Raw genomic sequence first — 12,897 nt, 5'->3', positions numbered from 1 at the left:
TGCAAACTTAAATAGCTTTATTGGACTGGGTCCAATATCAAGAAACTCTCATACATAGTGCTGGAAATGGAGAAAAAGCCTCTCAACATTTGGGAAAATTAAAAGCAGGTGAAATGGAAATACTGTATAGTCAACTTCAACTACAACTATATAATTATGTATGGGGTCCATACCACAACATAAGATGATGGGTGCTATACTATATGCAGTCTTGTGTTATGTCAATGAAAAAAAAAAGAAATTGAGTTTTTCTCTCTTTTGTTTGGAGATGTTTTTGATAATCTTTACTTTGTATGAAAAGCAAACAAGGCGCAGACTACCCAACCTCCGCAGATCTGGTGGGACAGTCCCAGATTTATGATGATGATCTGCTGTTTAGGGAAGCCTATCCGGATCTGCCTCCTGAAATTGTGACTAGAGCAGTCATGGAAGCAGTATTTGTTCTGTGTGACCAGTAGGGGGCTGTTTCACTGCCATCGTCTTCCACAATTCTATGGCTTCTCTGTCCTGGAAGTTATTTGTCCTCAAAGTGTTGGCTACCTTCAGAGAAATCAGATTAAATTATTCATTGGTGGGGTTTGTGAACTGAAATCCGTCGAATGCAAATGGAAGGAGCTACAATGTTCTTACAAGTGCTGTAGGCATAAAGGCTTAATTGGAGATTTCTGTATCGCCAAGCTGCATTGACATTGCTTCCACTGAAGTCAATAGGATTGTAAATTGCACCATCACCTCCTTATTAGAACTTGAAACTCATATTATAAGAAAGTGGTACTTACTCGTCCTCAGCCCAGCGATCAGTCACTACGACCCCATGGACCTCCTAGTCTTTGTTCTGGAATGCACATCACATGACCGTTACAGTCAATCAGAGGCCGCAGCGGTTGAGTGCCGTTCTCCTGGCATAACCACTTACAAGATTTGCACAGATATGCAAGGGTAACGGCATCCAACCGGTGTGGCCTCCGATTGACTGTTGTGGAAAGGACATCACATGACTGCTACAAACACTAGGAGGACTGTGGGGCTGCAGCTCTGGATCGCTGAGCACTGGTAAGTACTCTGTTTTATTGTTTTAACTCATTTGGATCAAATTTAAAAAGTCATTTTGCAACCAGAGAATCCCTTTAAACACTGTTAATAACTTGTTTTAGCCTGGATAAGACAAAGTGAGGGCGAAAGGCGAAGCAATCAGAACGATCTGGAAGTGAAAACTGAATAATTAGATAAATGAGAGAATTAAAATCCTGCTGTGAATTTCAGAGTTTTGTCCTCTGACATATCTGCATTTAACATTTTAACACAGACTTAAGAGCATCATTAGATCATGTGCATAACTATGAGCATAGTAGGTGTATATATGACCCAACAACTAAGGGGGTCCATTTTCCAACCACTTTTTGCATCATTCTTGTGCTACAACATCACTGCATTACCCCTCTTCCGTGACATCATTATTCTGTATATTACTTCTCTATGTGTTGTGAGATCACAGATAGAGGGTGACCTGAATAGACAAGCATGTTTTACCATGATTTTTGCGCCTGCTGTTTAGCCATTTCATTAATTAGCCATTTAAATCAGGATGAAGTGATTTCCCTGCCTATGTGAATGAGCGGTGCCTGCACGAATATGCTCAATGTTTGCGCAAGAACAGGCACAAAAAAATTGCACAGAAGTGAGCATATTGCAGTATACGCTTGTCTGTTTAATCCCTTACTGGGACATCGCTGTATAGATTATCCTTGTTCTGTAGCTTCACTGTGTGCACTATCCCTGTACTGTGACATCTCACAAGAGCAATATTTGTCCAATTGTCGGACTGAAAAATCGGTCCAGAAATCGGTCAGAAATGGCACCCATTCATCTGAAGGGGCTTTTTTTTGCTAGGACAAGTAACAGAAATTGCAGTGTGTCCTATTTTTGTCTGATTCTTGGATGAAAATAGCACGTATACTTGTGCTGGGTCCTTTAAAATTTGACAGCACACAGACGGAATGTCAGCGCGCTGTCCAATGCAAGCACAGCAGAGAATATCAGGCGCAACTTAACATTTCTCAATTGGGTCTCATGGTTACTTGTTATGCCCCTGAGTAAGCAGAGTAATGATCTGCACCCTATGCGGAGACCAGCGGGAGGGACCCGGTAGGCGCCTTCAAGATACGTATAAGAGAGCCTCCGGAAATGAGACCCTGTAGGGCACAAATTAATATAAGACGGGGTCTTATTTTCGGGAAACAAGGTAGTCACTAATCACTTCAGAAGGATCAATGATCCAGGGATTATTCTGATTGCCAGATTGAAGTCAGGAATGATTTTTCCCATTAAATGGGAATAACTGGCTTCTACCTCACTCGGATTTTTTTTGCCTTCCCGTGGATCAACATTGGGGGGGATAATCTGAACTGGATGGACATACCGTATATACTCGAGTATTAGCCGATCCGAGTATAAGCCGAGTCAATAAGTTTTACCACAAAAAATTGGTAAAACTTATTGACTCAAGTATAAGCCGAGCTAGACTTGAGTATATACTGGGTAAAAAGAAAATATGCAATACTCCCCTCCCAGACAGCGTCTGTGTTCCTGGCGCGGTGGTCTCCCCAGCGGTGCGGCAAGCTGCTTCAGAATTCTCCCCGCTATTATCTTCCTGTTTGGCTTTGAATTTCCCTGCCGTCAGCGCTGTGTAAGTAAGCGCTGTGATTGGATCGAGCACTGGCTGATGGTGGGGGAATTCAAAGCCGAGCTGGGAAATGACAGCGGGGAGAATTCCGAAGCAGCTTGCTGTACTGCCCGGGAAACCTTCGTGCCAGGGACACAGACACCGGCTTTTTTTTTTTTGAACCACACTCGAGTATAAGCCGAGGGGGACATTTTCAAGACCAAAAAAATGTGCCAAAAAACTAGGCTTATAATGTAGTATATACAGTACGTCTTATTTCAGCCTAACATACTATATTGCTAACTAACAGTACAAGCCGTAAAGTAAAAATAAAACAAAAGCAATACAATTCACAAGTAATAAAGAAAAGCTAATATAAAAAGTTACAGTTCAAAGAGTAAAGGAATTTTTTTTTTTTTTTGTAAAAGTTGATGTGTAGACAGAGATTTACTGACCGCGTATCTCATATGGTCTTTATTGACGCATTACGGTACATCTGTAGTGATGGGATGAGAGGAGAGTAGAGTTAGTGATGTGCAGAGTGGTAATGAAATAGGAGTCACTGAACCATAATTCTCCTATCCTCAACATCCATAATCGAAATCCATAACTCAGCCTGTCCCTTACATTATGAGGGCATCCATACTGACTCCTCCAATGTACTCCGTTGACCTCCTGTAACGAAGCCTGCCTGGCATCTGTGATTGAATAATAAAACATTATGGGGTTTATTTACAGCTGACCCTACTCCTTGCTTCCAACTTGGCATTCTCTTGTTTGTTTTCTCTCCATCAGACAAGAAACATAAATCCCTTCTCTAAAACATTTTCTTTTCAGTCAATCAGTTAAATTATTCATAGCCAGGTCATTGCGAAATATTCAATTAATGTAATTTCTATTAGTTGGATTGAGCTAGATTTACAAGACTCTTTGATAGCCAGGTTCTCATAGTAATAAGACATTTATGAACTTCACTATTAATAGGAGGTAATAAATCAGAGCTGTAATGTTCTGCTTATGAATGGATGCCTAAACAGATCTATGAGTATGCTTGTGTTTATTTGTGATGCTGTTACTATGCAGTAATGTGCATAGCAATGAGATAGATCAATATAGACATTAGATAGATAGATTATAGTCCATAAGTACACTACGCTATACTGTCTAAATGTTATGGTGGCTTTACACGGGACAACTACAAGTTAGATCACAGAAAAGTAGCCCGACACCACATTCTTATGAAAGTTGTCTAAAATAGATTCTGTTGTAGCGGTTTCAGGCATAGGGTTGGAGCCTCAGGTGTAATACCCACAGGTCTGTAGAATAGCCAGGGAAGAAGCAGGAGTTGGCAACGGGAGGTCTCTGTTTGCAATACAGATGGATGAGGCAAGTAGCGTAGTCAGAAGGGAAGCTAGTGGTCGGTATCAGGAGGTCTTGTAGCAATAGTAGAAGAGCAGGCAAAAGTGGAGCTTGACTAATGCTGTGGAGCAGAATAATTATGCAATTAAGCCAGGGCCAGGCTTTTATAGGAAGTCCTAATCAGGAACAGGCAGAGCTAGAACAGGGTCTGGATAGCAGGATCTGGAAACAAGGTTAAAATATGCAGAGGAACTTGGCCAAAGGCCTGGATGGCTCAGCAGGGAAAGATGCCACTCTTAAGAGCTGGAGGTCTTGGGTTCAAGTCCTGAAATCTGTCTTCATCGCCCACAGCAGCCAATCACAACACAGATTTAATTTCTTATGCCCCTGAGGAAAAATGAAAGCACAACAAAGATTTTTTTAGACCGCCTTTATATGAGTATGGTGCCAGGTTTTTGCGTGGACTACCCTGTAAGAGCTGAAAAATTGCTCAAATGGGTGATTTTAGCAGATAGTTTTCCTGTGTAGACATGTGATCCGGCAGGGTACGGAGTGAGAAATTGCTTATTAGTCATAAGTTGCTTCACGTCAGCTCACTGAAAGCAAAGCGACTAGTGAGCAACTCTCACTCATTGTAAAAAGGCAGTTGTTCATCTTTAAGAGGTCTCTGGACCACTCCGCCTTCATTCACTAAATAACTATCACATCTCTGTGAAAGAATTGGAGTGATAAGTCCAATGAGCACCAGTCATGCCATGGGTACTAACGCTAAGACAGTGCAAACATAGAGTAGATTGTGTTAAAATGTGCAGATTCATCACAATAGCTTTGCTGAATATAAATCTGTTGAATTTTAAAACTGTTTAGTCTAAGAGTAGACCACCTTTTAGTTGGCTTTGTTTACATCAAAAATATTTTTAACACTGAACTATCGATGACCTGTTCATAGGATAGGCTATCAATAGTTGATCAGTGGGATTTGTGCCTGCATTACCAGCTACGCTCACTGTAATGTGTATGGAGCTGTCTGACTCCATCCCTGTGCGCTCAGACAATGCCCCAATAACAGATGTTTGTCAGAGAACCTGAGCGGCAGATCTCCACTTATCAAGTACTGATGACTTATCCTGAGGTTAGTAAAAGATTCTCCATGACAGCATTCAAGGTGCTAAAAGATATATTCTTTATTCCTCCATAAAGCACTGTTTCGACCATGTTGGTCTTTTTCGAGAATGTCGAAATGTTGCACTTCTATGGAGTAATACAAATTAAATCTCTTTTTGCATCTTGGATGCTATTAGGCGGAAAGCACTGGTGTAACTATAGGGGATGCTGTTAAACCTGGGCCCAGGAGCCTTAGGGGGCCCATAAGGCCTCTCTTCTTCATATAGGGAGCCCAGTACTATGAATAAAGCATTATAGTTTGGGGCCCTGTTACAGGTTTTGCATTGGGGCCCAGGAGCTTTAAGTTATGCTTCTGCGTTAAGGGGTTAAGAAAAGTTGTGGGGCCCCAATATTAACTTTCGCACCCGGGCCCATGAGCCTTCAACTACGCCCCTGACGAATGCACGCAGCAGAGCTGGATTCCACATGCAGAATCTGGCTCTGGCAGCAGCGGTGTCTGCAAGTACCTGCTCACTTCTATCTTCATCTGTACTGCGGATGCTCTCACGGCTCGCCTGCTTTTCCCGCGTAATCCGCAGCCCGTCCGCAATGTTAATGGAGCATGCTGCAATTTTTCATCAGCGAACGGAAATCACAATTGGTTTCCACTCGTGTGCATGAAGAATCGCTTTTCCATAGCATGCTATGGGCGGAATTAGCTGCAGAATTCGGAAGCGGTTGCCCGCTTCAGAGTCTGCAATTCAAATTCGCCGTGTGCATTCGGCCTTATGGAGATTTTTCTTATTAGACTGGTGACTCTGCATCACATGTGAAGAGTGCTATTTGATAGTTACTTTCTACACTATCCTAAGAATAGGTCATCGCTGTTTCAGATCCGGACAACCCCTTTATAAGCTTTTTTTTTATTGCAATCCTCCATGCTGTATTGCATTCTGGGAAAATGCCTGCTGCAAAGACTAAACATCCCTAGGTACTAAACTAGCAAGGGAGCATAGAATCCTAAAAAAATGTTGAATTTAAAGGACTTGTACAAGTTTTTTTTTTTATTCTACTTTCATCCAAAAAGAGTGCCACACCCTGTCCAAAGTTGTGTATGATATATTCCTGGCTCCATTCGTGGACCTAAGCTGCAATACCAGACACAACCCAAGGACAGGTGTGGTGCTGTTTCTAGAAGAAAGTAGCCATACTTTTGTGCAACCCCTTTAAGCAATATGTCTTATATACTGCAATACTGTATGTTATGCAACCTCTGGGCAGGTCAGGTGGTATACAGATCGGTAATTATTAAGCAACACTATATTCAAGAGTAAATCACAGAACTCTTTGTTCTACGTCTCAGGCTGACATTTTGGGTGACAGATATACATGAGTCACAAGAAGGCGTAATTGTGTGTGCACAAGAACACCGAGCACACAGCGTGACATATTATCCCTCTTAACACCGCTGCTAGAAAATGGCTATAAGTGAAAGTCGCTCCCATATTTACTAGTCTCTTATTTACCGCTATGTGTTATGATTACCTCGCTTGGCTAACGGAAGATATGGCCGGTGTTGATGAGGTGAAACACCTGAAAGTAAGAAGTAGAATTTGCCAAAGGCACAATGTGGCAATTTTTTTTCGAGGCTGACTGTAAAAAAAGTAATTTTATCAAACTGTGAAAATAAAATGTAGATTGGTTAATGGCACGGAAATCGCATTCATTGTGGGTTATATTGTGTGGAACTAAATCGATAAAGCGTAGCAGCATATTCAATAGGACAAACCGCCTGTGTGTCATATCGGCCAATAAAACTCTTAATGTCTTTCTATTGCAGAGACCCTTATGGACACTCGGACGGCTACAGCGGAGCTAGGCTGGACAGCAACTCCTTCTTCAGGGGTGAGTATATCCAAGTGCAAAGTCCATACTGGTGAGCAAGCCCTATGACAGAAAGATACAGAATACATTATATATGAACGAGAATAAGTGCGTTCACTGTAGCAGAGTTATATTTGTCCATTGCACAAGGCGTAGTGAGATTTTGACGTGTTATCTGTGGTTTTCTATATAGGACTGCGAGTAAAATAGTTACTACAATATTGCAATGGGAGATCACAGTGAATAAATTATGAAAATGTTAAATGACAAACTTAGCTTTACTACATCTGCATATTGTGCTCTAATGTGCATTAGTTAAAGGGATTTTCCAGATTTCAATTATTGATGATCTCTGCTGGCGATTAGACACCAGGCACCCACACTAATTAGCCGCTATTGTACAGCGGCCTGGAATGGTAATCCAGGCTTAGTCCCATTTACTTGAATAGGACTGAGCCTACAGTATCATTCCAGGTTGCAGCACAGTGTACGGAGCTGTGCTAGTTCCCGCTCATATTGGCTCTGGTGAACAGCTGATCAGCGGGGTGCAGGTGTCAAATCCCTTCCAATCTATTATTAATGACCTATTCTGAGGTTAGCATAATACAGTAGCAGGGATGCATGCCTCAGCACTCCTACACAGTTAATATTTAAATAAAATTGCACAAATGTTGTTTATGGTAACTACATAAAAATGCAAGTTTCTTAGCTCATAATGTGATCTAAACATGGAGACCCATCTGTCTAAAAGACACCTTTCTCTGAGCCAAAGACTTCCACATGGACTCAGAGGAAGCAGGATACCTGGCTCATTATAGCACCTTAGGCAGATGGGTGAATGGAGTGTATGAGAAAGTGTAGGCAGGCACTCTTTTGTTGCATATGCAACAAAAATCAAAAACACAACTTCCAACAAATGGATTAAATGTAAAGGTTTACACAAGCCATACCTGCAGCAAATACAATACCTGAAACACACGCCTCAGCACTCACACACATTCAATATCTGAATGAAATTGCACAAATGTTATTTATACTAACTGCATAAACAGTGCAATGGCCCCCATGTTTTGATCAAAATAGGAGCTAAGAACCTTATGCAGTTAGTACAAACAACAGGTGTGCGATTTAATTCATATATTGAATGTGTATGAGTACTGAGGCGTGTGTTTCTGTTACTGCCGTGAGGATAGCTCATCAAGAGGTTAACTACCAACAAAAACCATGGAAGAATAAATGGCTGAAAAATAGTAAAAATATACAAGTCTTTAACATAACCGGAGGAAACGTATAGGTCAGTGTAAAAACATACACAGTATACAACAGTGGTCCCTAACATTTTTCCCTCCAGGGACCGGCCTCAAGCAAGATGATTTTTCCATGGCCGGGCAGGGCGGGGTGGGGGTGGGGCAGGGGTGGGGCTTTAGTCATATGGGGGCGGGGTTATGCAGCGCTATACACCAAACAGCGCTGTAGACCAGGGGGTGCGGCTGAGACCACTCTGCTGCCCTGCTACACTCCCTGGCACCTTCAGATATGCGCTCACTGGATCCGAAGCACTGTCCGTGTGGCCATGTCCCCATTGCGCTGCAAGAACTCTAGGGACCCCGTCAGTTCTGACGGCGTGGTTCCTGAGGTCCCCGCTATGCTCTCCGCTCCCGCGCGCTCACTGCTATGCTGGCGAGCCCCCACCCCCGCCACCGACAAAGAAACCCTAACGGCCCGGTCCGCGGACCGGTGGTTGGGGACCCCTGGTATACAAAGTTTAAACTTGGAAAAACTCTTTAAATGAAAGACCCTACATGGAACGTCATGTGCAGAGCATTTAGTCTCATGCATGAGGCAGAGTTGTGTGTACGGAAGTTGTACAAGTGTTTACGGAATCCCTGTGGATTTTTATTAAAGGGAGATATAAGATTTTCATGTTCGGTCATTAATACCTTCATACAATATTGTACTGCATTGTTTGAAGTAGTGCCTCCATAATACAGTCCACTGACGTAACTGCAGGGGATGCGCGGGCCCAGGAGCCTTAGGGGGACGATAAGGCTCCTCTTCTCTATATATGGTGCCCAGTACTATGAATAAAGCATTATAGTTGGGGGCCCTGTTACAGGTTTTGCATTGGGGTCCAGGAGCTTCAGGTTACGCCTCTGTACAGTATCCAATAGAACATTCCCTAAATCTTACAGAGCAATCCTCTGTATGCCTCCAAATAGAATCTGGGGTATATGGTGGTAAGGTAGGAGCACATAGACTTCTGTGAGTGCTGTACTAATAGTGTTGTGTGTATGAGCCTTAATGTTTTCTAACAGCTAGTTAAACCCCAGTCTAATTTTACCTGGATTCTTTATTCATAACCTGATTAACAGCACATAAGTATAACTTTAATGTATTCCGCTTGGTAATAGGTGTTGATTGACTTAATTGGATAATGCTAAAACCTTTTCATTTGTGGGAAACAAATTAAATCAAATCAAATTGTTAAATTCAGCCATTGGCGCTGCTTTAAAGAACATTCTAGGGAACAACATGAACAGCAATCCCTTCTATATTGTTTGCTTATTACTGGAGAAACTCCCATTAGCTGGCATGGCTCTAGGAAATTTCCATTTCCTGCCAGCCTGCTCCATGGCTAAGTATATACAATCAGTGCCGGCCTTAGGATAGATGGCACCCTGTGAGGAATATATTTTGGCGCTCCCAACATAAGTTAAATAAATGTTACACAGGGTGGTCCAAAAGTATGAAGACACCTGAATACATGGAAAATAGTGGTTGGGAACGCCATCCTGTGTGTGACAAGTTGCTAAAGAAAGGGGATAAATCGGAGTGTGTCGGTGTCCAACATAGGGGCCATTTGAAAGTCTTGGAACCAATTTGATCTTTTCAAATGGGGGTGCATGTGAAATGTGTAACAGATAGAGAATTTGATGAGGAATTCATCATGAGGAATTTTGCCAGGAAACTTTAAATTTGTGCTTAAATGTCATGTATTCTATTCCTGCCAAAGATATTAACCATTTTTCCATGACGTGGAACACAACGACGATCCACTACAGGATATGCTTGATGTGCTCCCCATTGTTTAGAATTTTCCGAGGCTATTCTTGTCACATTTTAGGTATAGATTCCTCATCAAATTCTCTCTATCGCATGCACCGCTTCCTAATCAACTTGGTTCCAAGATGGTAGCTTTCAAAATGGCTGCAGTGTGGGACCGCCACTCACAGATTTTCCTTCTTTTCACTTAGCAACATGCCACACACAGGAAAACGGTCCTAATCACCATTTTCCATCAATTCAGGTGTCTCTATACCTTTTAGCACAGTAACAAGGCAGGCAAAGAAAGCCGATGACGTCACCACTTTCACTTTCCCTCTCGATGGTATAGGAAGCTGTGTTAAAAAATGCGGTAAAACACTATATACAATGTTCAACCACAATTTTGACTGTGCTGAAAATGCTCCCCATTGACTTCAATGGGAAACGTATCACATTTAAAAACACTTAAACGCCCAAAATAGAACAGATAGTATTTGAAAAATGAAGCAATAGAAATGCTGCGTTCGAATGCTATTCTGAGAAGCCCCATAGAAATTAATGGAGGCGTTTTGCAGCGTTTAACATGGCGTTTCAGACGCCGTTGTAAAGCTGTAAGAAGCATTGTATGTGAGGGTGGCTTTATTCTAAGCAGCAAGAAAGAAACATACCCACACCAGAATAGCTCAGAGAATAAATAGTGTACCAGAACCAACTTCATATAAATGCAGCCCCAAAACCAAGCTCTGTATATAAATACAACACCTTGAACCAAACACATAACATAAATACAGCACCAGAACCAAGCTCAGTACATAAATGCAGCTGCAGAACTAAGCTTTTAACATAAATAAAGCATGAATCAACCTCAGTACATAGATGTAATGTCAAAGCCAAGCTCATTACAAAATACAGCCATAGAACCAACATACATAAATACAATAGCAGAATTAACTAATTTAGACATAGGGCTGCTGATTGGCTGCAGCAGCACCCAAGCACATCAGAAGGGAGGAGACAGGATGATTCATGTAGCTCCACAAGACGCTGTCACTCAGAGGAAAAAGATCCTCTGGCCAGGCGGACAAAAGGAAGGTGACCCCACCCAACCTTCATCTGTCTCGTAACCCCTTCCATACAAGCTGGTGGCCAGCGTCCTATGTGACCACACTGGTCGCACATATCTACGGCCGGCCATACATACAATAGTCCCCAACATGCAGCACTTCCTTATTGCAGGACATGCTGTGGGTTGTAGATTTACATCTAGAGATCCATAGGTTGGAGACCACTCTTCTCTCATAACCCCATCAATATTCACAATCTTGGGAAGACTTGAATACCATTTTTTAAAATGTGCTTTGTTCTCCAAGAGTGATGAGACTCAGTGTGCCTTATACCACTGTGACCTGATACATTGATGGTTTAAACAAGAATAAACTAATATTTACACAGCAGCATTGCACGTACAGATGGTGCATTGATCTCTATGGATCTTGTATTGATAAAAGCTTCACACCATTTCCTCTTGGACTGCGATCATTACCGCCTATAAATGGCTCTATCATCATGTAAGTGGTATGTTCAGTATTCTGTAGGTGTAAGTGACTGGACTGTATATAAGTAGGCTCCACCAGGGTGACGGTATCATTGTAGCTTTGATAGCATAAGTGGTTTTTCCTTTTCACACTTAAGGCGTGCGGCGCACATCAGAAGTGCTAAGAGCTATGGTAGATAATGTTATCTAAGTAGGCTGTGCCCGTTTTATAGATATAAAAGTAGTGGCAGGATAGAACCACACCTAGCAGTCATGCCCATTATCTTATCAGTTACAAAGCCCTTTGTGTTTGATTCCATGGGTACCAGCGGAAAATAAATATACATCAGTGTGGTAGTGAAAGTGGCTATATAGTTATTATGGGGAGATATTGCAACTACCATAGTCTGTTACACCTGTAGACTGTAGGTGGTCAATAAAGCCCACCTAAATTTGAGTTATGGTCATATAATATATTGGGGTATTAGAATACTACAGATAGAACATGTTCAACGTGTTTTTTTTTTTCTGATCGGTCACTTTAAGTGATCCTCTAGTCCCATTGGTTGAACCACCTTGATCATAAGGTTATCCCCTATCCTGTGGATATGGTATACATTTAGATTTTGGCACAACTCCTATAAAGCGACCCTCCAGTCCTGGACAAACCATACTGTGCATTAGTATGCATCAGTAGTTGGGACACTACATGCTGCTGTGGGTGGCCAATAAAAGCAGTATGTGGTGTCTTAGACAAATGGTGCTTACTAATGCACAGTGTACATCAGGCAGTCAGAGAAGAGTGTGGCCATCTTGGTTTGTACAGGATTGGAGGGTCACTTTAAAGGGGTTATACCAAAATCTAAAGTTAAACAGTATCCACAGGATTAGACGATAACTTTATGATTGATGGGAGCTCAACCACTGGAACCCTAACTAATCCCAAGAATAGGAGACCTGACAGTTCCAACATGAATGGAGCAGGCAACACAAATGAGCACTGCCACTTCATTCATTTTTATGACAGCGCTGGAAATTGCAGAGTATGGGCACTCGGTCATTTTTGGCCCTGTCAGTCAAATAAATGGATTGCAGGGGCGCATGTGTATCCTCCACTCCATTCATTTCAGGACCCCGTTATTGGGATTGGTAGGGGTCGCAGCGGTCAGACCCCTACCAATCATAAAGATATTCTCTATCCTGAGGATGATATTAGAAAAAATTACCCATTTTCTTTTCCAAAAACACCACCTCTTGCTCATGGGCTTGCAGATCAGCACCATTCATATAGGACAGGCTAACATGGGGC

General features: G+C 42.1%; 1 protein-coding gene across 3 annotated transcripts in view; it reads left to right on the top strand.

Annotated features, from left to right (window-relative positions):
• The window catches only part of EPHB1 (EPH receptor B1), a 353,248-nt gene that overhangs the window by 116,956 nt on the left and 223,395 nt on the right, over positions 1–12,897 (top strand). For all 3 annotated transcript variants that reach the window (XR_010791585.1, XM_066598091.1, XM_066598092.1), the window contains exon 2: positions 6,966–7,030. Coding sequence is in view for 2 of the 3 variants with exons in the window: in XM_066598091.1 (XP_066454188.1) it covers positions 6,966–7,030 (65 nt within the window). In the remaining variant the exon portion in view is untranslated. The remainder of the gene's footprint in view (positions 1–6,965; positions 7,031–12,897) is intronic.

Source organism: Eleutherodactylus coqui, chromosome 1 (genome assembly GCF_035609145.1).
Source record: "Eleutherodactylus coqui strain aEleCoq1 chromosome 1, aEleCoq1.hap1, whole genome shotgun sequence".
Lineage (NCBI taxonomy): Eukaryota > Metazoa > Chordata > Amphibia > Anura > Eleutherodactylidae > Eleutherodactylus > Eleutherodactylus coqui.
This window is presented reverse-complemented; position numbering and strand designations above follow the sequence as displayed.